The sequence below is a fragment of the Gekko japonicus genome, unplaced genomic scaffold (genome assembly GCF_001447785.1).
Source record: "Gekko japonicus isolate JY-2015 unplaced genomic scaffold, Gekko_japonicus_V1.1 scaffold1241, whole genome shotgun sequence".
NCBI lineage: Eukaryota > Metazoa > Chordata > Lepidosauria > Squamata > Gekkonidae > Gekko > Gekko japonicus.
In genome coordinates this window covers 291415-318716 of record NW_015170314.1, presented here as the reverse complement: position 1 = coordinate 318716, position 27302 = coordinate 291415, and the positions used below count along the sequence as shown (strand labels likewise).

The 27302-nt window shown below is 48.3% G+C and overlaps 1 protein-coding gene across 1 annotated transcript in view; it reads left to right on the top strand.

Annotated features, from left to right (window-relative positions):
* SDHD (succinate dehydrogenase complex subunit D, integral membrane protein) overlaps nt 1–22406 on the top strand; it is a 29012-nt gene extending 6606 nt beyond the window's left edge. Inside the window, exons 4-5 of the mRNA XM_015418013.1 lie at nt 4766–4910; nt 21736–22406. Coding sequence (XP_015273499.1) covers nt 4766–4910; nt 21736–21901 — 311 coding nt within the window. The 3' untranslated portion in view covers nt 21902–22406. The remainder of the gene's footprint in view (nt 1–4765; nt 4911–21735) is intronic.
* The last annotated feature ends 4896 nt before the right edge of the window (nt 22407–27302 follow it).

Genomic DNA, 27302 nt, shown 5'->3' with positions numbered 1-27302 from the left:
GTTTGTGTTTTCAAGTCTTCCCTGCTGCATAACGGGGGATCCATCTTTCTTGGATCGAAAAAGTAGCAATGTTTGGATGTCTTATTTTCCACGCAGTGGCTTTGATTGGTCTTGCAGTCCACAGACAGTGATGTTTGGGATGGGGCCTGGAGTCGGATTTGTTCCTTTTTCAAGTGTAGTGAAAGGAACAGGAGCTGCAGCAGACAGTTGGTCTGAGTGGGTTTCGTGGTGTTCTTGAGAGATTGCTGGCTTGTCTTGTGCTTCCCATGGGGTCTTCTGCGGCGTCTGCTAATGAGTCAAGCAGTTTCACCCACAAGATTTCTCTGTGCCTTGTCCCCGCGCCAGTTTAACATTGACGATCATCCCTCCCTCGAAACCCTTAATGCAGGGGTAGCCAAACTGGCTTAACATAAGAGCCACACAGAATAAACACCAGATGTTTGAGAGCCGCAAGACACGAACAAATATTACACACGTTTTTTAATTGGGAAATATGCAAATTTACTTTTTTTAATTAACATTGAACGAGACTGCCAAAAATAAAAACAAAAGGGGTAAAAACAGATATTGATAATGATATTTATTTATCCAATTATATTTGTAGGCTGGGGGGGGAGGCTTTGAGAATGCATTTAAAGTTAAAGCTGCTTTCTTTCTCTGCTCTGCCCACCTCAAGCCTTCCCAGGGAGGGGAACACTGGCTGGGGAAGGGAAGACCCATCGGGGAGGCATGCCTCCCCTTCACTTCCCCAGCCGCCCTGCCGGGAGCCACACAATATGCGTGAAAGAGCCGCATGTGGCTCCTGAGCCGCAGTTTGGCCACCCCTGCCTTAATGCATGATACGGTGAAAAGACCTTTTGGCGTCTGACAGGTGTATTTGGCGCTCTCTTCCATAACCATGCAAACTTGCAGGTGCTGCTTAATGTTTTTGGACTTTGTCTTTTAAAGATGTTGGGTTGTAGTGTACATTTTTGAAGAAACCTCTGAATGGGCAGTGGTTGGGCCTCTGAGCCGTCTCTTTTGCACTTTCTTCTTGGATCATGTTTAGAAACTGCCGCCACCTGTATTGTCTTAAAGGTAAAGGTTCCCTTGCTCGAAAGCCAGTTGAGTCCGACTCTAGGGTTGCAGTGCTCATCTCCGTTTCAAAGCCAAAGAGCCAGCGCTGTCCGAAGACGTTTCTGTGGTCATGTGGTCGGCATGACTAAAAACCAAGGCGCACGGAACGCTGTTACCTTCCCACCGAAGTGGTACCTATTTATCTACTTGCAATTTCTTGCTTTCGAACTGCTAGGTTGGCAGGAGCTGGAACTAGAGACGGGAGCTCACTCTGCCACGCGGCACACTCGGGTCTCAAACTGCTGAACTACCGACCTTCCACAGCATGCAGTTCAGCGTCTTAACCACTTGAGCCACCACAGCTACTTGCACTTTATGTTGTTATGGGAGTGTCATGATCCTGTCTTTCCCCCAGACCAATCCAGGACTGTGAAAGGAAAGGATCATGGACTGAGACAAAGTATTTTACACAAAACCCCAAGAGAGGTAGTCTCTCTATGGATTTACAGACACGTGCCACCAGAACCTTCCACTATGATCCCCTTCCAGTCCAAGAGGAGGCTCAGACTCTTGACTGGCTTTTGGGACTTATCACAAGAATATTCTTAGCAAGGTAGCAACAGTTGGCAAAGCAGTTCAAGCACAGGATTTAAGACTGGGAGTCAAAGGTACATCCATCAGACACAGTATTAAAACAGAATAAAGTTTATTAGCAGAAACTTGTAATCAGACCATAGGAGATTAGAAAAATAAGAAAGGCTATGCAAGTTTGTTGCCTAACTATACAATAGGGTATATTTACCAACAAGAAGAAGGGTCAATAGTCCAAGGCAGTCCATTTTAACAAAGTCCACTTAAGTTTCATCTTTGTGCCAGTATGCAGCCATGTGTTGAGCTGCAACCCAGGATCCTTTGTCTGCCAGCCACATGGCAGAAACAAAGCATGTCAGAATAAGTCCACAGACAGTAGATAGCAAGAACAGATTAGCAAGCAGAAAATCTGAGCTCGTGTCTTTGGGTTCAGACTAAAAAGGGCCAATTTCAGGATTCAAATGACCCGGGCCAGGAGCCAATGAACACGATCTGAAATTGTCCAAGTGTCTTGAGTGGTCAGTAGTATTGAAGCCACACCTGCAGAATGTGATCCCAAGCTCTAACCACTCCCTCTAACCACTCCTCCATGTGGTACGTGACTCCTGGCAGCTAGGCCTAACTAGGCTCCAGTAGGTCTGCCAGAAGTGTGAAACATGTGTCGTTATATGACAGGGCAATTGAGCAAATGGTCAGGCATAGGAAGCTAGAACACCCGGGGGTGAGAGCAAAAGGCATTCCAAGGGGAAACATGATGCTACATAACATTCAAAGGGAGACATGAGGCCTACAGGAATTAATATTTCTATACAGGGAGTTTTACTGCATTTATTGTTTTATTGTATTTTATCTCGTGTAAGCCGCCTTGAGTCAGTTTGGCGGGCAAGGCGGGATATAAATGGGAAGTAATAAATAAATAAATGCTTTGTTCTTCTTCACTGATGAACATCTGCTCCGGATTGCATGTTGGCGCCTAGATGGTGGCGGTGCAGACCTGTGGAGTGGCCACTGGTGGGACGCTCTGGGCCTCTCCTCCAGTGCAGATTGTGTTAATTAGGAGACAGTGAAAATACTCAAACTGCACAAATTGTGGTGCCTCCAGCTTGTGCAATGTGCGGCTGCAGTCTTGAAGAGATTTCGGGAATCTTCTGTACCATGCAGTGGTTCTTATCTTGACTGGGCGTTCTGTGTCTTTACGGTGTTTGCCCTCTTGCTGCATCATTAGGGACGTTCTCCAGAACAACAGAATTTGTTTCACAACTGTGATTCCTGGAAGCCTCGTTTTTATATTTTGAAAAAGCAAGTTTCTAGTCCTTCGGGTTCTGAACATCTGCTTAGGCACAGACAGGCCACATTTACTTATTTTAAACATTTGTACGTCACCTTTCCACCTGACTCAGGACCCCTCAGCGTGGCAAACATCAGAACATTAAAACATTGCGTACAAGAGCTTCAGAATGCCGTGGGCGGAGCTGATGTGCCCTTTCAGGGCTGCCCACCCCTCCCTTCCAAGCCGCGTCCCAGTCCTGTCCAAGATACTGTCCACTGCCCCACACTTACTTCTGTCTTCATCCTTCTCCATTTCCATTTCATTTATTAGCTTCATTGACCCAAGGTCTTAAGCCAAACATGCAAACAACTATAAAATGCATTACATAAAATTACAAGAAATTTAGACAGAACGTCTTTACAATAAAAGCTAGTAAACATGCTCTCAATCAGTAATATCAGACCACATTTTATAAACTTCAATGAATTCTATAAAATACCATGATATTATGGAAATTAGTTTTAAAATTTTAAAATTGTATACAAAAGGTACTTATAACATTTCAAAGCCGCTTTAAAAATAGCACTATCGAAAGATATTTTGCCACCAAGCGAGTCGTTTCAGGGTCCTCATCAGCTAATAGTATGGTTATCACCCAGGGTTCCATAGGGAGGTGATATCTTTGTAAAATAGGAGTAATCCAATAGGATCTGGGGTCAATCCATTGGTGGCAAAATAACATAAGATGATCTAAGGTCTCTATTGCACCTGATCCACAATCACATCATCCTTCTCCAAAAAGAACAGGTACGCAAATGTCCGCTGTTGGGTTTGGAATACTGTATGGCATTATTGGTATTCAAATCTGAATAACTGAATTGACTTCTGTTATTTGGGCATTTGATTTGGGGGGACGGGCAGGGTAAGGAGGCTTTTGGTGCCACTGAGGTTGCCCGTCTGATGTCTGTCCCTGGCATCCCCAGATTCACCTACATTTATTTTATATTTTATTAGTTTATTATATGAATTAGATTTCTACCCCGCCCTCCCGCCGAGGCGGCTCAGGGCGGATTACAATTTTAAAACCAACATAAAATACACTCAATAAAATTACAGAAAAATTCAATTTAAAACCAATTAAATGTGGCGGCGTGATATTATAGAGTGCAAGTGCAACACAACCGATGAAGTCATTCTTACTGGAACGCCCGGCAAAAGAGCTCCGTTTTCACGGCCCTGTGGAATGGCTGGAGGTCCCGCAGTGCTGTGATCTCACTTGGGAGCTCATTCCAGAGTGTTGGTGCCGCCAGGGAGAACGCCCTGGTCCTAGTCACTGCCAACCTGGCCCAGGAAGGGCCAGGCGGTCCCTTAGGTAGGCAGGCCCCTGACCATAAAAGGCTTTAAAGGTCAAAACCAGCACCTTGAAGCGAATCCGGAATGCTATTGGAAGCCAGTGCCTCTACGCACCCATCCAGGTCAGTGTCACTTAGGTAGCTATATGCCCCCAGTTTGGCACCGGGCACCAGTAGAATTGTTCCCTGCTCTTTTGGGGGAACCTCTGGTGGCCTGGCGAGTCCCTGGCTTTGTGAGTCTGGCTGGCCAGAGATCTAGGGGGACCATGAAGCTCTGTCAGTATTTTTGTTTGGATTTCCACTTGGGAGCTGCGGAGACCATTTGGTCCTCAGTGTGAGGAAGCCCACCGTGTTAAATGCTGGGAATTCTTTATCGCTGGAGGGAGACAGACTTCATGGTACTTCTCGGTGGCTTCCTGCTGTTGCAAACCTGGACCCTTAAAAGTAGCATAAGCAGGCAACGATTGGAAGTTAACAGTGCCTCTTCTTTTTTTAGCAGGTTCCAAGGCAGCCTCTCTGCACTGGACAGCCGAGCGAGCGGTCAGCGTCTTCTTGCTTGGGCTCCTTCCTGCGGCCTACCTGTACCCTGGACCGGCCGTGGACTACTCGCTGGCTGCGGCTCTCACGATCCACGGCCACTGGTAAGCAAACAAGCACAGCCAAAGCGGTGCAGGCCTGTAGCTGAGGACCTTGTTTGGTTGCTTAGTGTCTTTTAAAAAATTTTTTAGGAACAGTGTTATACAGAAAAAAGTGGTGCGGAGCTTAATGTAGCAAAAAGAATCCTAAATAAATAGCAACCACAAATGGAGAAGTGCCATTAAAACAATAATCAATTTATAAGGTAAAGGTTTCCCTTGGTCGAAAGCCAGTCAAATCCAACTCTAGGGGTGCGGTGCTCATCTCCGTTTCCAAGCTGAAGAGCCAGCGCTGTCCGAAGACATTTCTGTGGTCATGTGGCCGGCATGAGTAGAAGCCAAGGTGCACAGAAAGCTGTTCCCTTCCCACCGCAGCGGTACCTATTTACCTACTTGCAATTTCTTGCTTTCGAACTGCTAGGTTGGGAGGAGCTGGGACCAGAGACGGGAGCTCACTCCGTCATGCCGCTCTCGGGTCTCGAACTGCTGAACTACCGACCTTCCGGTCGGCAGTTCAGCATCTTAACCACTTGAGCCACCGCAGCCCAATCAATTTATGCCCATATTCAAACTTGTTTGAAGCACTTCCAGGTTTTTGTAAAGAAAACGGGAGGGCCAAGAAAGCCAACAGGAAGAACGTTAATTCCTTTGAAATGTGTGGGAAGGCCGTGGCTCAGTGACAGGGCCTCTGCTTGGCATGCAGAAGGTCCCAGGTTCAATCCCCGGTATCTCCACTTGAAAGATCTGGCAGTAGGTGATGGGAAAGAGATCTGCCTGAGACCTTAGAGAATAGACAATACTGACCTCGATGGACCAAGGGTGTGATTCAGCATACGGCAGCTTAATGTGTTCACGTGGTGTCGGAGGAGAGTTTCACGGACAGCGTCGACCGCCAGAAAGACAAATAAGTGGGTTCTTGATGAAATCAAGCCTGAACTCTCCCTGGAGGCTAAAATGACTAAACTGAGACCGTTGACAAGAGTCACTGGAGAAGGGAATAATGCTAGGGAAAGCTGAAGGCAGCAGACCCAACGTGAGATGGGCTGAGTCGGTCAGTGAATCCACGGCCCTCCTTTTGCAAGACCTGAGCAAGGGTGTCAGCCATTGGATGTCCCAGAGGTCATTCATTCATAGGGCCGCCATAAGTCAGAAGCAACTTGATGCTCTCCCTCCCTCCCTCCCTCCCTCTCTCTCACACACACACGAGTTCCAGGGCTGTTAACGAAGGACACTAAGAAAGATCAAAGGTGGAATCAGTCGCCGAGGGAGGTGGGTAGCTCCCCTTCACTGGCAGCTTTCAAGAAGAGGCTGGAGGAATATTTGTCAGGGATGCTGTAGGCTGGTCCTGCATTGGGAGGGGGGCTGAACAAGATGGCCTGTATGGCCCCTTCCAACTCTGGGATTCAGTGATTCAGTAGTCTTGCTTAGCGTCTTGAGTCAGCAGCCCTGGAATCTGCGTGGCCCTTCCATTTCCCTCACCAAAACCTGGAGGTGCTTCAAGCAAGGTAGCTAATTCATCTGTGAAAGGATCGGGGTGTGTGTGTGCGTGTGTGAGTGTGGAGTCTTGTTTGCCAAGTTGGAAATCTCCAGAGAAGTGAGTCCTAAAGTTAAGGCAGTACTGTCACCTCCTGGGGATGTCTTTAGTTTCAGAGATGCCCTATAGAAGCAGAGTTTCTGCGGACAGCTTGGGAGTAGAGGCTGGAGGTCGTGTTGGTCATCTCTGCTGAGTTACATCCTTTGAACCAGGAGGAAAGGCGGGATTTTGCTGTCGTTGTTGTTCAGTCGCACAGTCGAATCCGACTCTTCGCGACCCCATGGACCACATCTCGCCAGGCCCTCCTGTCTTCCACCGTCCTCCGGAGTTTGCTTAACTTCATGTTCGTTGCTTCGATGACACTGTCTAACCATCTCATCCTTTGCCGTCCCCGTCTTCTTTGACCTTCAGTCTTTCCCAGCATCGGGGTCTTCTCCAGTGAGGGCTCCCTGCTCGTTTGGTGGCCAAAGTAGTTGAGAGAGCAGGGAACACTCCAATATGGCCTTCCAATTTTATGTATACATAATTTTCAGTTATGATTCAAATACATAAATTCAAATACATATTAGATTCAAATACATAAATTTGAATCTAGCTCGTGTAGCGCCCCAGGATCTGCCCTCTTATTTCTGCTCTGGTCTGTCTTTGGGTCATACAAGTTCCTTTGCTTGTTCAGTCTGCAAGCCAAGCAGGGGCTTTTCAGGCCTGTGAGCCATGTTAGAATGGAACCTCCACATGCAGGAGCAGTGTACTTTGGAATACTTTATGTTGGAGAGCCACTGTGTTTGCATCTTGCTGGGCCTGTGAGCCTCTCAGGCGTACCTGGCTGGCCTCTTTGGGAGACAGAGAAAAAACAAGGCCGAGTAGATAGACGTTGGTCTGATTCTGTGAGGCAGCTCTTACAGTGATTCATCTTCTCAAGTGTTGTTTGTTTGTTTTGGTGATTCTTTTGCAATTACTAAAGTTTTCTGCTGTAGACATCACTTCTGCACAATTATTAGCCTTCCAGTTTAGATGCCCTTGCAAGATCGCAGTCAAAGGCGCCTTCAAGACACTTTTGATTTCTTCACCCGTGAAATGAAACAGAAAAGGGGAAATTAGATTCGAATCCAGTAGCACCTTAGAGACCAACAAAATGTTCACGCTTTCGAGAGTCAAAGCAGTCCCTTCAGTAGGTTCGTCACAATTGAGCTTTGACTCTTGAAAGCTTCTACCTTAGAAATCTTGTAGGTCTCTAAGGTGTTACTGAACTCGAATCTGACTGCTCTACTGTAGACCAACGCGGCTATCCTCTGAAACGGTTTTCATGAAAGGGGAAATTGTCTTTTCGGTGTTGATGCTGTGGCCTGACACTAGAGGGCAGTGTGGTACTTAAAAATACCCAGTTCAGTCCTTAAGGTACCCTCACGGTTTTAAAATACTTACAAGGCAGATAACGATAAAACTTAGCAGTCCGATATACCAGACTTTAAAATATCATCGACCTGCAGTTAAATAAAACCAATCATTACCATCTTGAGAACGGAACAGTGGGAAAATCATGGCATATTACAGACAAGTGGGTGTCAGTGTGGCAAATGGGGTTCAATGTGGCCAAGTGTCAAGTGATGCACATTGGAGCAAAAAATCCTAACTATAAATTCATGTTGATGGGGTCTGAACTGGCAGAGACTGACCAAGAGAGAGATCTTGGAATCGTAGTAGATAACTCAATGAAAATGTCAAGACAGTGTGTGACAGCAATAAAAAAGGCCAACGCTATGCTGGGGATTATTAGGAAGGGAATTGAAAACAAATCAGCCAGTATCATAATGCCCCTGTATAAATCAGTGGTACATCCTCATTTGGAGTACTGTGTACAGTTCTGGTCACCACACCTCAAAAAGGATACTATAGCATTGGAAAAAGTGCAGAAAAGGGCAACTAGAATGATCAAAGGGTTGGAACACTTTCCCTATGAAGAAAGGTTAAAGCACTTGGGGCTCTTCAGCTTGGGGAAATGATGGCTGAGGGGTGACATGATCGAGGTTTACAAAATTAGGCATGGGATAGAGCAGGTCCAGAAAGAAGTCCTTTTCTCCCTTTCTCACAATACAAGAACTCGTGGGCACTCCATGAAATTGCTGAGCGGTCGGGTTAGAACAGATAAAAGGAAGTCCTTCTTCATCCAAAGAGTGTTTAACACATGGAATCCACTGCCACAGGAGGTGGTGGCGGCTACAAGCATGGACAGCTTCAAGAGGGAACTGGATAAACGTATGGAGCAGAGGTCCATCGGTGGCGATTAGCCACAAGGTATAGATAGGAACTCTCAGTCTGGGGCAAGAGATGCTCTGTATTCTTGGTGGTGGTGGTGGGGGCAACAGTGGGATGGCTTCTAGTGCCCTGGCCCCACTGGTGGACCTCCTGATGGCACCTGGTATTTCTGGCCACCGTGTGACACAGAGTGTTGGACTAGATGGGCGATTGGCCTGATCCAACATTGGCGTCTCTTATATTCTTATGTTTTGCCCAGCAGAGCTTCTGATTGGCTACTGAAGACTTGGTTGGCTGTGTGGATTAATATGATGTTAGTTCTGTGGCCGCCACAGTGTCGGTTTTATTCTCTCACTGCTCTTTCCAAGTATTTTTGTTTAATTTCCCCCTCTTCTCCTTGGGATTGGGTATAGTGGTTAAGTGCATGGACTCTAATCTGGGAGGACTGGGTTTGATTCCCCACGCCTCCACTTGCAGCTGCTGGATGACCTTGGGCAAGCCATAGTTCTGTCTGAGCTGTTCTTGAAATAGCAGTTATCGAAAGAGCTCTCTCAGCCCCACCTCCCTCACAGGCAGTGTTCCCTCTAAGCTGAGTGAGTGTGAGCCAGCTCACAGTTTTTTAGCCTCCGGCTCACACATTTTAGTCTTAGCTCAGAAAGGATGGCTCCAGGGCAAAGTAATTTATGCAGCAGCCAAATCGCTCCCTCACAGCTTTCATGCCAGTAGTCCACAAAGTAGAATTTTTGCTCACAGCTCAGAGGGAGCATTGCTCACGAGGAGAGGGGAAGGGAAAGGAGATTGTAAGCTGCTCTGAGACTCCGAGTGAAGGGCAGGGTAGAGATCCAATCTCTTTTTCTCTTCTTCTTCCTGCAAGTCCATTTTATAGTTGTGCCCACTGCCCCGTGTCAGATTTCCAAAGGCTCAAAAAGGCTGGGGATCCCTGCACCAGGTTGCCCCCCCCCCCAAGCTTTAAAAAAAAATTGGTGATCCTCCTGACTCACCCTTCAAACTTCCTCCTTCTCACGGTCCCCCTCAGTTTTGAGAAGCTTCTCCTTTTGAAATGGCACGTGACCCTGTTGGAGTGTCTGGGTCGTGTATGCGGGCATTTAATACTGCTGTGGACACTGCCCCCGCCCCGTTCAGTGGGGCTTGCATTTCACGAGGGCCACACTCAGAATGGTCTCCTCCCCTCTAGCTGGTTCCGTGCTTTAAATCCTCCAGTGCACTGTCGTTATGGCTTTATTTTTTGTCATGTCATGGTCTGCAAATGCATGTGTGCCCAGGCAGTTTTTGTTGCCATTACAACACTTCTTCCTTTGTTGCCTCCCTGCCTACTTTCTCTTTCTCAAGACCACCCATAGAGTTTTGGATGGGGGGCAATCATATGTCCCTAGTGCAGGCTTTTGCCCAGCGAGGCTTCTGATTGGCCACAGGAGATTTGATTGGCTGTGCAGATTTGGTTGCTTTGGCAGCAGCTGTCACTACAGCACAAGGATCATCACTGTGTGGCTAAGGGTCAGCTGCGGCAGCCATTTGGTGGCTGGCTCCGCCTCCTGTGGCAGCTGTTTTGCTGTAGCCAGTTTGGCATAGTGGTTAGAAGGGCAGACTCTAATCTGGGAGGACCAGGTTTGTTTCCCCACTCCTCCACTTGCACCTGGCTGGATGACCGTGGGCAAGCCGTAGTTCTGATAAGAGCTGTCCTTGAAAAAGAGCAGTTTCTGTCAAGAGCTCTCTCAGTCCCACCTACCTCACAGGGTGTCTGTTGTGGGGAGGGGAAGGGAAAAGAGTTTGTGAGCCGCTCTGAGACTCTGAGTGAAGGGTGGGGTATAGATCCAATCTCTTCTTCTGCTTTGTAGTTGCACCCCCCACAGTGTGTCAGGATTCCAAAGGTGCTCACAGGCTCAAAAAGGTTGGGTACAGTGTTCCCTCTAAGCGGAGTTAGCGTGAGCTAGCTCACAGTTTTTTAGCCTCCAGCTCACACATTTTTGTCTTGGCTCAGGAAGGAGGGCTCCAGAGCAAACCCATTTATGTAGTAACCAAAATACCCGCTCACAGCTTTAATGCCAGCAGCTCACAAAGTAGAGTTTTTGCTCACAGGACTCCACAGCTTAGAGGGAGCATTGGTTGGGGGACCCTTACCCTAGGGCCGAATGACTGTTTTCAGGCTCGGTATTCCAACCCGTGGCATTATCACGGAAGAAACTGTGCTTCTTGTGCTCTGCCTCATTGGATTTAACATACCCTTTCACTGCCCCCCATAGTCTACATCCTGGCTCTCTGTTGAAGTTTGTCTCCCAGGAATAACTGCGTCCTGCTGATTCTCTCGGCCCCACCAGGTCTTGGGAGTGGGCCACTGTACGGATGCTCCCATCTAGCTTCAAACCCCCCCCCCCCCAGCTCTCTCATCCTGCCTTGGAGGCTTCTCACATTTGCATATGAGCCTCTAGGCACTTCAAATTTTGCATGTGTGTTTCCCATGCCTTAAGAGATTGTCATTTCTTCGGTGTGTCATTTCTTCAGTGCATTCCTTGCCAGGCTCAGTCCCGTCGCCTGGTGGATGACTGCAACCCTTACATCGCTGCACCTTAGGGGATAAGTCATGGCCATTTCTTGTGGCTTTTCCTGCAGCCTTCATTTCGAAAGGTGCTCTCCCCCTTCTCTGTCTCAGAATTTTCCCGCCGTGTGTCACAGAGACGCAGAGAGGCCCTGTTCCAGTCAGACGATGAGACCTCCTCCCCACCCACCCCCCGGCATCACAGACCTGGGCATCTCTGGGGAAAAAATCTGTTGATTTACAATTTTACTCTACCAAAATATTAGAGCCGCTTGCATAACTCCCTTCTGCAACCATTTTCCGGGGAGAAATATCAGATTCTATTTAGATAAGCTACTAGCTGACAGGGATCAAACGAATTACCCTGAAGTGTGGCAAAATTTGCCATGCAAAGATTACGGAAATAAATTGCTGGGAGAGGTACTTAAGTAGTCTCTTAGTTTTAAGTTGTAATGTATATAACAGAGGCTGATTTTACGTTTACATGTTTTATCTTGAATGTACGCTTTTATGTAGAATTTATATTTTGTACATCTGATTGGGCTTTGACCGTATTCATTCGACGAGAGATGGGGGGAGGTGGGCAGAGTTGGACCCACACAGAAGATATCGGGCAGCCCCCAGAATGAAAACACCCCAGAGAAGAGAAGGCCTGCTTCCTCCAGGGCTCTGTTTCCAGGATAGTTGGGTCAAAACTTCTCGATTGTAGTAGTCAACCCATTATTTGAAGAAGAAGAAGAAGAGATTGGATTTAGACCCCACTCTTCACTACCCAAAGGTGTCTCAGAGCGGCTTACAAACTCCTTTCCCTTCCCCCTCCCAAAACAGACACCCTGTGAGGTGGGTGGGGCTGAGAGAGCTCTTGACAGAAACTGCTCTTTTCCAAGAACAGCTCTGCCAGAACTATGGCTTGCCCAAGGTCATCCAGCAGGTGCAAGTGGAGGAAGAAGAAGAGATTGGATAACCCATTATTTGAAGAAGAAGAAGAAGAAGAAGAAGAGATTGGATTTAGACCCCACCCTTCACTACCCAAAGGTGTCTCAGAGCGGCTTACAAACTCCTTTCCCTTCCCCCTCCCAAAACAGACACCCTGTGAGGTAGGCGAGGCTGAGAGAGCTCTGACAGAAACTGCTCTTTTCCAAGAACAGCTCTGACAGAACTATGGCTTGCCCAAGGTCATCCAGCAGGTGCAAGTGGAGGAGGAAGAAGAAGAGATTGAATTTATACCCCGCCCTTCACTACCCAAAGGAGTCTCAGAGCGGCTTACAACCTCCTTTCCCTCCCCCTCCCCACAACAGACACCCTGTAAGGCAGGTGAGGCTGAGAGAGCTCTGATAGAAACTGCTCTTTTTCCAAGAACAGCTCTTATCAGAACTACGGCTTCCCCAAGGTCATCCAGCAGGTGCAATTGGAGGAGTCGGGAATCAAACCCGGTTCTCTCAGATTAGAGAAGAAGAGGAAGAGATTGGATTTATACCCCGCCCTTCACTACCCAAAGGAGCCTCAGAGCGGCTTACAAACTCCTTTCCCTTCCCCTCCCCACAACAGACAACCTGTGAGGCGGGTGGGGCTGAGAGAGCTCTGACAGCAACTGCTCTTTTCCAAGAACAGCTCTTATCAGAACTAGGGCTTGCCCAAGGTCATCCAGCCGGGTGCAAGTGGAGGAGTAGGGAATCAAACCCGGTCCTCCCAGATTAGAGTCCGTGCACTTAACCACGACACCAAACTGGCTCTCTCCACTACACCAAATTTGGCACGTTTCAAGTGTTTGCAGCTCTTTCCGAGGCGTCCTCTCAGAAATCCTTATGACAATCCTGCAAGGACAGGTTGAGGGCAGCGACGGTACAGCCTGTGGTCTGTCACTCATACCCTCTGTCCTCCGTAGCCCCCCCCCCCCCCCCCCCCCCGGGAGGCCTGCGAAATCTGGAATTTTTTCCCACCATCTCGGATCAACCAAATTACACTGGTGTATTATTGGAGCTGTGTCTTTTTTGTATCTCATTCTTGGTTTTAAATTTTAACCATTGATCGTATTTTCTCCTTGAAACACCCTGAGCCTTGCTTGCAAGCAGTGTTCCCTCTAAGCTGAGTTAATGTGAGCCAGCTCACCATTTTTTTTAGCCTCCGGCTCACACGTTTTTGTCTCAGCTTGGGAAGGAGGGCTCTAGAGCAGGCTAATGTATGCAGCAGCCGAATTGCTCAGTCACAACTTTAATGCCCATGGCTCACAAAGTAGGATTTTTGCTCACAGGACTCCACAGCTTAGAGGGAGCCTCGCTTGCAAGGAAGGGTGGCCTAGAAACCTAAATAAATAAATAAGGTGGGTCGTCGTCTCGGTATGGGCTGAAGCGGTAATCATCGGAGACCTCTGGTTCACCGGAGTCTTCTGCCTGTCGTGGTCGAGTGAAGTGGGGATTCCCCCCGCTGCTCTTGCACGCAGCCACATCCTCTCGCCTTGCCCGTGCTGACTTCACCTTGTGCGAGAATCCCGGGGGGAATTCCTGCCCTCTCCGTGGCCCCCTCTCACTGGCCAGCTAACCGGGTCTCTTGAGATAGCAGCAGGGGACGGGTGCCTCCGTGTCCCGGCCTCCGGAGCTTGCAGTGGGGAAAAGCCGTGGGCAGGGGCTGATTTCTCAGAGCAGAGTTTCCCAGCCCGTGGGTCAGGACCCAAAAGTGGGTCACGAAGCCTCTCAAAGTGAGTCACGGGCCATTCCTCTCTAGCAGCCGCGGCCTGCCGTTTGCCTCTTGCATCGTCCTTTCTCGCCTCATCCTCCTTGTTGGTGTCTCACACTCTCCCCTCCTGCCTCCCTTTACAACAATGAGGAGGAAAAATTGTTGAGCATCAGTCGTAGCTGGACGGGAGGAGGAAATGGAATGCCATTTGATTGGGGGCAAAGGGATGCTTTGTATTCTGGGTGCTGGGGGGGGCAACAGTGGGAGGGCTTCTGGTGTCCCGGCCCCACTGCTGGACCTCCTGATGGCACCTGGTGTTTTTGGCCACTGTGTGACACAGAGTGTTGGACTAGATGGGCCATTGGCCTGATCCAACATGGGCTTCTCTTATGTTCTTATAAGAGGGAACTGGATAAGCATATGGAGCAGAGGTCCATCCGTGACTATTAGCCACAAGGTATCGATAGGAACTCTCGGTCTGGGGCAAGGGATGCTCTGTATTCTTGGTGCTTGGGGGGGGGGGGCAATAGTGGGAGGGCTTCTAGTGTCCTGGCCCCACTGCTGGACCTCCTGAGGGCACCTGGTATTTTTGGCCACTGTGTGACAGAGTGATGGACTGGATGGGCCATTGGCTTGATCCAACATTGGCTTCTCTTATGTTGTTACGTTCTTAACCACCAGTGGCTATACAACGTATGCAAATATGCCAACCACCAACCCCCCCCCCCACAAACCCTGTGTACAAATAAAGTACAAAAACCTGTACAAATGAAGTATTAGGCAACAAACAGTGTCCTTAAAGTGAATCAGTGTTTTCTTTTACAGTCCTTTTTCACAGAAGTTAATGTTTGTGACTATGGTTAGAGACAAAGAGGGAGTAGTTGATAACTTCTGTGAAAAAGGACTGTAAAAGAAAACACTAATTTGTTTTAAGCATGCTGTTTATTGTGTAATACTTTATTTGTACAGGGTTTGGGGGTGTTTTTTTGGCGGTTTGCATATTTGCTTGGGGGCAGCTGCACCCTTCGTGTGAAGTTTGTGGGTTTCTTAACAACGTCTGGTTGGCCGCTGTAGAAAATGCAGTGCTGGACCAGATGGGCAACAAGGTCATAGTTCAACTCGGGTGCCAAAAAACCTGGGACTGGCTCCACATGGGCCGCCCTCCCAAGTAAATTGGGAGTAAACTAAAAAGGCGAGGAAACGGTGCCTTAGAGAATGCTTTGTGATTGGGTGTGAGGAGACAGAGAGAAGCCCTGCTCCAAGAAAGCCACCTTGGAAGGGGAAGTCAGGCTCCCCGGCTAAAAAATGGCCCCGTCCTGATGGGGCTGTGTTCCTCCTGCCCTGGTGTGGAACAGCCAGAACCAACACTTAAAGGTGTTTCTGGTGTGTGGGGGGCTGGCGTCGGCGGTTGTGTCGTCCTGCCTATCCCAACCCCTGCTAATCTCCCCCATAAGCAAGGGCTCAAGTCCACCCCCTCCAACACACCACCTTCCCCCCCCCCCCCCCCCCCACATGCTTACTGGAATCCAGGTGAGCTAAATTGGCCACTGCCTTCATATCGGGCCTCACTAGGAGTTATATGTGAGCACATCCGTGCTTCCCTCTGTGAAAAGCCAAGGGCTGCAGTTTGGCTTCATTCAGAGCTATTTTTAGTTTTTATATATGTGTATTAGAAAACAAGATAATGATATAAAAGGGTTACAAAAGGAAAAGAAGGCTCATATAATATTATACACTACAGAACAGAAAATATTTCTCCCCAATTTCCCCTTCACCACGATTTTTATGACATTCTCCATAGACTGCAATAGTCCTTACTTCAAACATTTTATATTTCAGATTTCATAACTGATCTGTTTTGCAAGGACATCATTAATTTCATCGTCTCTATATATTCCACGTTACATATTTTGTCATTTCTGCGCACTAACTGTAGCTTTTAATGTACCAAAGTCCGAAGGAACGTCTATTACATTATCTCACAATAAAAAGCAAAAGATATTTTTGTTCAAAATCCACTTATACAATAATCAGAAGTTTTTCTCATTCTCCTTCTACCTTGTAAAGTATCTGCCAGGTTTATTAGCGTGTTCAAAATGCCTTTGCTTTAATTTTAATTTTTTTCTATACCTCTTCCATTTCGAACATATCTAATTGATTCTTTAGTTGTCTGATTTCTACTAATGTATCTTTGTTCGGATTTTTGTGTGTGTGTGCTCTTGCTCCAATCTTTGGATTTTTTCCCTATCAATGTCTTAGTTCTGTTCCCCCCCCCCCCTTTTTTTTTCTTCTTGGCAGCAGCTGCTAATAGGATTCTTCTAATGAAAGGTTTACTTGCTCCCCAAATTGTAGCCAAGGACATTCCTTCAGTATTATTTATTTTAAAAAATTCTTCCAGATCCTTTAAACATTTATTTGTTCAGCGCTGTCTTTGGTTGACGGTGCACAGTCCTCCTCCACACACAGATCTGTTGTGGGGTAGATGGGCAGCAACCCAAGGAGATTCATTTGTCTCCCTTAGTCATTGTCCTGGGTCAGCAGGCAAAGCCTTTTCTGTTTCCTTTGGTATGCCCTCAGTTAAGTTCTTATTGTCCCTTCTCTTGACCTGCCAACACTTCTGGGTAGCAGTGTGTGTGTGTGTGAACAAGATCTTGGGGTACGGGTGGACTATAAGCAAAATATAAGCAGTCAGTGTGGTGCAGCGGCATGCGGTCTTGGGGTGTATCAACAGAGGCATAACATCCAAATAGCAAGGTGTCATAAAGGTAAAGGTTCCCTTGCTTGAAAGCCAGTCGATTCCGACTCTAGGGTTGCGGTGCTCATCTCCGTTTCAAAGCCGAAGAGCCAGCGCTGTCCAAAGATGTTTCCATGGTCATGTGGCTGGCATGACTAAACACCAAGGCGTACGGAACGCTGTTCCCTTCCCACCAAAGCGGTACCTATTTATCTACTTGCAGTTTCTTGCTTTCGAACTGCTAGGTTGGCAGGAGCTGGAACTAGAGACGGAAGCTCACTCCGTCATGCGGCAGCCCGGGTCTCGAACTGCTGAACTACTGACCTTCCACAGCCTGCAGTTCAGCATCTTAACCACTTGAGCCACCGCAGCTCCAAGGTGTCATAGTCCTGCTGTATACTGTATTGGCCAGGCTGTGGCTGGAGTCGTGTGTGCAGTACTGGAGGCCTGATTTCAAAAGAATGGAGTGGGTGCGGAGGAGAGGGACGAGGATGATCAGGGGGCCTGGAGACCAAGCCCTACGAGGAAAGGCTGAGGGACTTGGGAATGTTCCCTCTGGAGAAAAGGAGGTGGGGGGGGGACACGATTGCTGTCGAAGTGTTTGATGGGCTGTCCCTTAGAGGAGGGCAGGGAGCTGTTCCTGTTGACGGCAGAGGAGAGGACTCGCAATCATGGGTTTAAATTACAGGGAGATGCTGGCTGGTTATTGGGGGCGGGATTTTCGCAGGAAGAGTAGGATGAGTTTGAGTCCAGTGGCACCTTTAACACCGTCAAAGATTTATTCTGGGCATAAGCTTTCACGTGCACGCTCACAAAGAAGTGTATCTGAAGAAGTGTGCCCGAACACGAAAGCTTATACTCAGAATAAAACTTTGCTGGTCTTAAAGGTGCCCCTGGACTCAGACTTTGTTCTGTTGCTACAGACCAACACAGTGACCCCGCCCAAATCTACAGTAAGAGTAGTTCAGCTCCCCTTCCCTGGCAGTCTTCAAGTAGCGGCTGGACGAACGCTTGTCAGGGACGCTTTAGGCCGATCCTGCATGGAGCCGGGGGCTGGACTAGATGGCCTCTATGGCTAGAGATGTGAAGGCCCGGGGGGAAACCGGAAAAATTCAGGTTTCCCCCGAAACCTTTTTTGGCCCCCCCCCCCCCCCCCGAAAAATTGAAAAAAGAAAAGAAAAGAAATTGATTATAGAACGTTTTATTTTAACGTGATGAATAAAATATTTTAAGACAAGGTGTTCAAATATTTTCCAAATCATTTCTAAAAAAATATGCATGGTATCAGATTGATCTAATGTCTGTGCACTGAGAACAAGCAAGTCCTAGGTTACAAACTGAACTCTCCGATGCAAGAACAAGATGCATTTCTTCCTTTAGGAGGTGCTATTTTCACTGCTGCATAAATTAGTTTGCTCTGGAGCCATCCTTCCTGAGCTAAGAGAAAAATGTGTGAGCCAGAGGCTAAAAAACTGTGAGCTGGCTCACACTAACTCAGCTTAGAGGGAACACTGGCCGTGTGTGCCATAAAACATAATGCCAGGTCCCGGAGATATAAACTGTATAAAGGACAGCAGCTGGTAAGCTCCGAGTTGGTGTGTCCTCACTGCAAGGCTCCGTGAACTGGGAGGGGGGGTCCAAAGGAAAACCCATATGGGTGGACTGGAGACCTAGCAACGCAGCACTGGGCAGACGTTCCCGCACTGCTTGACTGCTGCAGATGAGGTTTGTTGCACCATGGTGAAGCCACAATTGGAGTGGCTCTGCCCACTCCCCCATGAACAATCTCCTGTTCCCTCCCTTGCACTGGTTGCTCACAGGCCATATAAGAGCTCTGAATGGGCCGGTTCCAGCCGCCGGGCCTTATGTTTGACACCCCTGATCTAGGGAGAGTTCAGGCTTGATTTGATCTAGCCTTTCGATGATGAGGTCCCTATTCTACAGTCTTGTGCAGTTGGCATTTTTCAAGTTTGGGCTTGGGCCTTACAGCTAGCGGTCTAGTTTCAGAGTTCAGTCCCTCAGGAGGATCCAGGCCTTCTTGTAATCATTGTGGGTTCCTTGGGGGGATCTCTTCTTGCATGCGCCGCATCTGCTCTCAGCTGCATGTGCAGCCTGAAGTACTTTGTTGCACCTTCGGTTTCTAGAGTCGACCACAATACGCAGCGCTTTCTTGTTTGCAAGACAAGACTGAGTGGTTTTACCGGGGAGATTTTCGAACAGGCCCCACTCAGACAGAATTTGCCCAGGATCGATACATCCTTTCATGCCCTGCTCGAATGTAGGTTCTTTGAAAATATAAGGGATCATTATGTTAAACCTTTAATTAACCCACCGTTCCCTTATACTCCAAAACACTGGAGATGCCGGGGATTGAACCTGGGACCTTCTACATACCAAGCAGAGGCTCTGCTTCTGAGCCACGACCAGTGTTCCCTCTAAGCTGAGTCAGTGTGAGCTAGCTCACAGTTTTTTAGCCTCTGGCTCACACACTTTTGTCTTACAATCAGGAAGGATGGCTCCAGAGCAAACTATTTTATGCAGCAGCCAAATCGCTCACTCACAACTTTAATGCCAGTAGCTCACAAAGTAGAAGTTTTGCACAGCTTAGAGGGAGCATTGGCCACGATCCCTTCTTACATGAATATGGAAGCTACCTTACACCAAGTCATGGGAACGCATGAAGCTGCCTTCTACTGAATCAGACCGTCTGTCTATTGAGGTCAGTCTTGTCAACTCAGACTGGCAGCGGCTCTCCAGGGCCTCAGGCAGAGGTCTTTCCCACCACCTACTACCTGGTCCTTAAAACTGGAGATGCCAGGGATTGAACCCGGGACCTTCTGCATGCCAAGCGGATGCTCTGCCACTGAGCCACAACCCCTTCCTACATGACGACTTAAGCCACCTTACCCCAAGTCATGAAAACACATGAAGCTGCCTTATACTGAAACAGACTGGTGGTCCATCAGTATTGTCTACTCAGACTGCCCGACATTCTTGCTGCCCCAGTGAGACCTCATCCACTTCAGGCCAGTGAAGGATGTTCTGGTAATCAGGTTTTGACTTTGTACTGACTTTGACTGGATGCCACTGTGATTCTTTACTTAATTACCTTTTTACTTAATTACAAGGAACCTACTTTACTTTAGCAATTGCAGAACGTTTCAGTCCTTTTGGCCCTTGCATCCAAAAAAACAAGGAACAATTTTTCCCACTGCTCAAGATTTACGAATCAACGAGCTTCTAAGGGAATAAAAGGAAAGGAAGTCTTCGAGCACATGAATTCCTCCGGCTGCTGTTGTGCAACTTCCCGATCTTTTGCTGTTAATGGCTCCCCTGTTGTCATTTCATTTCATCACCCTCTAAATGCGCAGTGCTTGCAGGGCTGTGTTCTTTCTTCCCCAAGCAAGCCAGGGACTTTCCCCAGCAAAGGCAGGAGTCTGGCCCTTGAAGACAAATGAGCCCATGGTTTCCCCAGCTGGTCTCATGAATGACTCAGTAGAGAAAGGGACACTTGAGAACTGATTATTTGAGTAGGGCGCTCTGTTCCGCCGCTGCCTTTCTTGTCGCCCCAGTTTCCTCACTCCTGCGAATAATACTGAATAGTTTCCCGACATTCCGGCACCTCCCACTCCTGTCTCAGAGCCTAGAGGGGGTTCTCCTGACCTGATTTCATGGTAATGTATAACTCTAGGTAACTTAAAACCAATAGTCACAGGCTGAGGAAGGGTGGGGCTGTTCCCCCCACCCCAAAGGAAGATTCATTTCTTCCTTTAAGAGGTGCTATTGTCAGAAGAAAATAAGAAGGTTTCAGTTTTGTTTTTGCATGTGGGTGGGTATTCTGTTTGTAATAATTGTTTGGATACACTATATTTTTAATATGCTAGTTGTGATACTTTCATGCCAAGTAAAAATGTCCATAGTCATATTTTATGTTCCTAAAGTAACAGAATGACTTTCAGTCTAGAAAAGACAAAAGAAATAGTAATGTAGCATTTTTTTCAATTTTTCCGAAAATTTCCTCTTTTTTTTCCAGAAAAAAACTGGGGAAAAACCGGGGTTTTTTCTGAGCTTCAAAATTTCCGGAAATTTTACATCTCTCTCTGCTGTGCCGTGGGAGCTCACTGGGTGCCCTTGGGCCAGTCACACGCTCTCAGTGCAGCCTACCTCACAGTGTTGTTGTGAGGATAAAGTGGAGGGGAGATCTGGGAGACTCAGGTTCGAGTCTCTGCTGTGCCGTGGGAGCTCGCTGGGTGCCCTTGGGCCAGTCACACGCTCTCAGTGCAGCGTGTGACTTCCTCTGGAGAGGAAATCTTCCCTTGAAAGGAAAATTTCCTGACATTTCTCCCCCATTGGACCTCTGCACTGTCTTTGGCAGCTTTCCCAGGAGAGAGAAGGCTCAAGAATTGCCCTGGATGTAGAAAACGAAAGGGGTTTCCTTTGTAGCAGGGAAAAGAGATTCTTCTGTGTAAACTGCCAACACCTCCTTGAGCAATGTGGAAGTCACGAAAAGTCAAGTTGATATTTGGGTCAGTCCGAAGTTCCTACAGAGCTTGGCCTTGAAAAGATTAGGAAGAGGGGCAGGGGCTGACCTGGAAAAGGTATCTGTAGTTGGCAGAGTTCCCTCTAAGCTGAGTGAGTGTGCGCCAGCTCACAGTTTTTTAGCCTCCGGCTCACACATTTCTGTCTTGGCTCAGGAAGGACGGCCCCTCACCAATGCTCCCTCTAACCTGTGGAGTTTTGTGAGCAGAAATTCTACTTTGTGAGCTACTGGCATTAAAGTTGTGAGCGAGTGCCTTGGCTACTGCCTTAATTAGCTTGCTCTGGAGCCCTCCTTCCTGAGCTAAGGCAAAGATGTGTGAGCCGGAGGCTAAAAAACTGCGAGCTAGCTCACACTAACTCAGCGTAGAGGGAACACTGCTCCAGACCGAGCTAATTCATGCAGTAGCCAAATGGCCCGCTCACAACCTTAATGCCAGTAGCTCACAGAGTAGTATTTTTGCCCACAAGACTCCACAGCTTAGAGGGAGCATTGGTAGTTGGTATTTTCATCTTGCCTCTTCTCTGCTCTTCCCCACCGCAGGGGCCTCGGCCAGGTTGTAACCGACTATGTCCACGGAGAGACGTCCTTTAAGCTAGCCAGCGCCGGCCTCTACCTGCTGTCCGCCGTCACCTTTGCCGGCCTCTGCTACTTCAACTACCACGACGTGGGCATCTGCAAGGCTGTGGCCATGCTGTGGAAACTGTGAGACGCGACATCCACCGGCGGCAAAATGCAACGATTGTCCACCGTTGCCTCGGCTTCACCACTGAATAAGGGAGAAACAGCGACAGGGCGCTCTGCATCGTATACACTAGAATGCAGGGGAGGGGGGAGGCTTCCAGATGTGGCCTAGCAGCTGGAAGCTGCTCAAAAAAATATGGGGAATCTCACCAGGAAAGGAATTGGGCCTGAAACGGGTTAGAAGTGGGGAGGGGGGTGCTGCTGTCGCCGGGGTGGCGAAGCCAACTGTTCTCGCGCTCCGCAGCTCACTTTCCCCTGTCCCGTGTCCGCCTGGCTTCAACCGGTGCAGCGTAACTGATCTTCATTTTTTCGGTCTCGTGTTTCAGTCCTGAAGTTGCAATGAGTGAATTGTGTCCACGGCCTGTTGCGCTGGGTTCAGACTGGGCCCCAAACAATTGTTGTGCAAAAGGGAAGCCTTTTTTGTTTTGTTTGCTTGTTTTTAAACTGCATACAATAAAGAATTTACACAACCCTCAAGCGTTTGTTCCGGAAGGACATTTTTGTACCTCCTTGTTTTGACTTCTTCAAGAGAGACAGTGTGGCGTAGTGGTTAGGGTGTCAGGCTGTGACCTGGGGGACCCAGAATCGAATCCCCGCTCTGCCTTGGAAGGATGCTGGGTGACCTTGGGCCACACGTACACTCTCGGCCTAGCCTACCTTGCGGGGTTCTTGTGAAGATAAAATGGAGGAGAGGAGAATGACGTAAGCTGCTTTGGGTGTCCACTGGAGAGAAAGGCAGGGTTTAAATGCAGTCAATAAGAAAATAACCACAATGCTCCATGCATCCACCCCCACACCTGACGTTAATATTGTAAGCAGTCTGTGTGAATTTGATTCGATAAGTTAACAAGCAAGCACTCTAGTTTATCAGTTGAGCTGACGTTGTCTCTTAACTTAAGGACATCTTTGTTTTGTTTTTGAAGCTGTTTTGGTTTTGCTCAGTTACAGGAACAAGGGTTCCTCTCAGGGAGAGCCAGTGTGGTTTAGCAGTTAGAATGTTCCACTGCAGTGGGGAAATCTTGGTATCGATTCTGCCATGAAGAAGAAGAGATTGGATTTATACCCCATCCTTCTATTGGGTGCAGTAAATAAGAAGCCTGGAGACCGACTGGCGGTGAAAGGCAGAAAGTTTATAGTGAAATAATGGTGAATATTTACACAGAGAATATACAGACTGTTACACAGCATAACATACCTCAGTTGGAGAGAGCTATGTTCCCCCCACCCAACTTATCAAGCCTACACCTTATATACAAGTCCCAGCCAATCATTAACAGGGCAGACTAATTACCTACTCTTAACTAGGACAAAGAGTAGCACCTGGTAGTTAAACACCTGGCTGTAAGATTATTAACCACTTAGCATGACAGCTGGGAAAGATTGAAGGTCAAAGAAGACGGGGACGGCAAAGGATGAGATGGTTAGACAGTGTCATAGATGCAACGAACATGAAATTGAGCAAACTTCAGAGGATGGCGGAAGACAGGAGGGCCTGGCGAGAGCTGGTCTATGGGGTCGCGAAGAGTCAGACTCGACTGTGCGACTGAACAACAACATGACAGCTAAGACTTGCATACTAGATCATACTGATCTATACACAGTAACACCTTTCTACCTCACTTCATCCTAGACCTTCACTACCCGAAGGAGTCTCAGAGCGGCTTACAAACCCCTTTCACTTCCCCTCCCCACAACAGAGGTAGGCGGGGCTGAGAGAGCTCTTGACAGAAACTGCTCTTTTTCAAGAACAGCTCTTATCAGAACTATGGCTTGCCCAAGGTCATCCAGCCAGGTGCACGTGGAGGAGTGGGGAATCAGACCCGGTTCTCCCATATTAGAGAGTGCCTGCACTTAACCAGGACGGCAAACTGGCTCTCTTGGAGCACTGGTCTGGTCCCTGGTCAAACTGACCTGGAGAACAATTACCACCTGGGCCTTGTTCATCTGAATCCAAGGCAGGGGCGATGCTGCAGAGAGGAGGAGGAGGAGGAGATTGGATTTATGCCCCGCCCTTCACATGAAGGACCTAGGTGGCTCAGGTTAAGATGCTGAGCTGCAGACAGGAAAGTCTAGTTCGGCAGTTCAAGACCCGAGTGCCGCGTGACGGAGTGAGCTCCCGTCCCTGGCCCCAGCTCCTGCCAACCTAGCAGTACAAAAGCAAGAAACTGCAAGAAGATGAATAGGTACCACTTCAGTGGGAAGGTAACAGTGTTCCGTGCACCTCGGCGTCTAGTCATGCCAGCCACATGACCACGGAAACGTCTTCGGACAGCGCTAGGAGAAGGGAAAGGAGTTTGTCAGCCGCTCTGAGACGCCTTCGGGTAGTGAAGGGCGGGGTATAAATCCAATCTCTTCTAAACTGAAAAGTCCCAGACTCTTCATCCTTTTTGCTAAAGTGAAAGATCTTGTGACCTCCTGGTAGTTTTGATAATGTTCAGATTCATATCGTGGCCTCCTGCTCTTAAAATGCACGGGCCGGGCGGACAGAGTCGCTTACGAAACATTCTGTTGTGAATCTGTTGACTTCCCCCTCTGCAGCAAGTGGGAGTCCTGCTCTCGAGGGCGAGGCCGTAGGCTGGCTGGCGAATGAGTCACGGGGAGAGTGTGGGCACGCCTTGCGATAAGGAAGTGCTTTCTCTCACCTCCGGGAAGCCTGTAGGGTCAATCATTTGCACTGAATGCCATTCTTTGTATTTCAAATGCCTTCTGTCCTTGTCTCCTGTTGGCAGACTGCAGCTTGGTGAACTGTGTGGAGGCTGTAGGCGGAGCATGTGTAGAAGGTCCAGAGTTCCATTCCCAGTCTCTCCACGGAAACGGAAGAGCTTGAAGGGACCCCCAAGGGTCATCTAGTCCACCCCCTGCACAATGCAGGGAATTCACAGCTATCCCCCAGTGCCCCCTGCTCTATGCCCAGAGAAAGGCAAAACAAAAACAAAAAAAAAACCCCACAAAAATCTCCAGAATCCCTGGGCCAATCTGGAGGAAAATTCCTTCCAGACCCCAAAGTGGTGATCGGCATTACCCTGGACGTGTAAGAAAGGGCCACAAAAGCCAAGCACTGGATTATCCCTTCCTGCCCTCCCTCTTATGATCTGCCTCCAGTCGAAGGAACTCTTTCAGACTGAGCTAGGAAAGCCGTTTACCCAGCACAGCAGAGAATCTGCCAGCAGTGGCCTACGTTCAATGGGATAATGCCCCGATTTAGTAGATGGTGATTGCTTCTGTATGCATGGGCCAGTTTTGGCAACCTATACCTGTTCAACAAATGGACAATTCATCGTGGCAGGCTTCAGCGATGCTTTGGAAGTGGGGTGAGGCCGTGGCTCAATGGAAGAGCATCTGCTTGGCGTGCAGAAGGTCCCAGGTTCAATCCCTAACATCTCCAGTTTAAAGGACCAGGTGGTAGGTGAAATGAAAGACCTCCGCCTGAGACCCTGGAGAGCTGCTGCCAGTCTGAGTAGACAATATTGACCCTGGTGTAGACCAATCAGTATAAGGCAGTTCCCTGTACGAACCTGGATTCAAATCCCCTATGAATAAAACTGGAATGTGACTAGTCTTTTTCTCTCAGACACAACTTCCCCCTTTGTCCTGTGCGTTTTGTTCCACAACCCAGAATGATTCACATCAAACGCATGGTGCAATGCAAGCTCCATGTTCCAGGGTTATACGCTGCTGCAGGCAATTTCTAGGCGTATGAAGAGCCTCTTCATTTACTACATTTTTCCAAGCATATACCTAAGAGTAGTAAACATGCAACGCAGGTGTCTGAAATATGTACATTGTACAAGTATACTTGGCACGCAATGTTCCCTCTAAGCTGTGGAGTCTTGTGAGCAAAAATTCCACTTTGTGAGCTACTGGCAATAAAGTTGTGAGCGAGCAATCTGGCTACTGCGTTAATTAGTCTGTTCCGGAGCCATCCCTTCCTATGGAGGCTAAAAAACTGAGCTGGCTCACACTAACTCAGCTTAGAGGGAACTGCTTGGCAGTGCTGACGGCGGCTGCCTGTTGAGTGTGCAGCTGGTGATAAACTCGGGCTTCTTGCTGTGAAACACCAGAAGATGTTTGTATTTTACCTTCTGAAAGTCTTAATCTTCCCCTGGGTATTTTGCTCCCCATCGTGCCTGAAGGCTGCTTTGCCCTTTAAAGGACTGGAAGAAATCACAAGATCTCTTGGTGGAGTTCTGTCTGTCACTTTCGGACATACTGGGAAGGGCACCTCTGGACCATGAGCACAGCTGTACTTGTATGAAGGAACGCTGCTGCTTCCCCTTTCCTGCTCTGCTCCCCAAAATGTAACTCTTGGAAGTCTGTGGGCCTTCAAGAACATCAGGAGGCACGTGCAGGAGGGATGGGGAGAGAAAAAACTGGAAACTGAGTACCGCTCAGACATGAAGACCTCTCAGAAGACATTCTATTGCTTACGTTTTTTCAGAAGTGATATTTTTGCAATCAGAACGGACTATGGTAATAGAGGGAATTTCGCCTCTTGGTATTCTGACATCCTGGAGACACCTTTAACCATTAGCAGTGTGTAGGAAATCGCAGGAAACCCACACGGAGATGAACACAGGCTATACACATGGGTGCGTACTCCCAATATGTTCAAAAGTAATAGACAGAAGACAACATAAGAACATAAGAGGAGCCAATGTTGGATCAGGGCAACGGCCCACCCAGTCCAACACTGTGTCACACAGTGGCCAGAAATACCAGGTCCCATCAGGAGGTCCAGCAGTGGGGACAAGACACCAGAAGCCCTCCTACTGTTGCTCCCCCCCCAGCACCAAGAATACAGAGCATCACTTGCCCCAGACTGAGAGTTCCTATAAGAACATAAGAGAAGCCGATGTTGGATCAGGCCAATGGCCCATCCAGTCCAACACTCTGTCACACAGTGGCCAAAAAGACCAGGTGCCATCAGGAGGTCCAGCAGTGGGGCCAGGACACTAGCAGCCCTCCCCCTGTTGCCCCCCCAAGCACCAAGAATACAGAGCATCCCTTGCCCCAGACTGAGAGTTCCTATAAGAACATAAGAGAAGCCGATGTTGGATCAGGCCAATGGCCCATCCAGTCCAACACTCTGTCACACAGTGGCCAAAAAGACCAGGTACCATCAGGAGGTCCAGCGGTGGGGCCAGGACACTAGAAGCCCTCCTCCCACTGTTGCCCCCCCCAAGCACCAAGAATACAGAGTATCACTTGCCCCAGACTGAGAGCTCCTATCTATATCTTATGACTAATAGCCACTGATGGAGCTTTGCTTCATAGGTTTATCCAATTCCCTCTTGAAGCTGTCCAGGCTTGTAGCTGCCGCCACCTCCTGGGGCAGTGGATTCCATGTGTCAATCACTCTCTGGGTG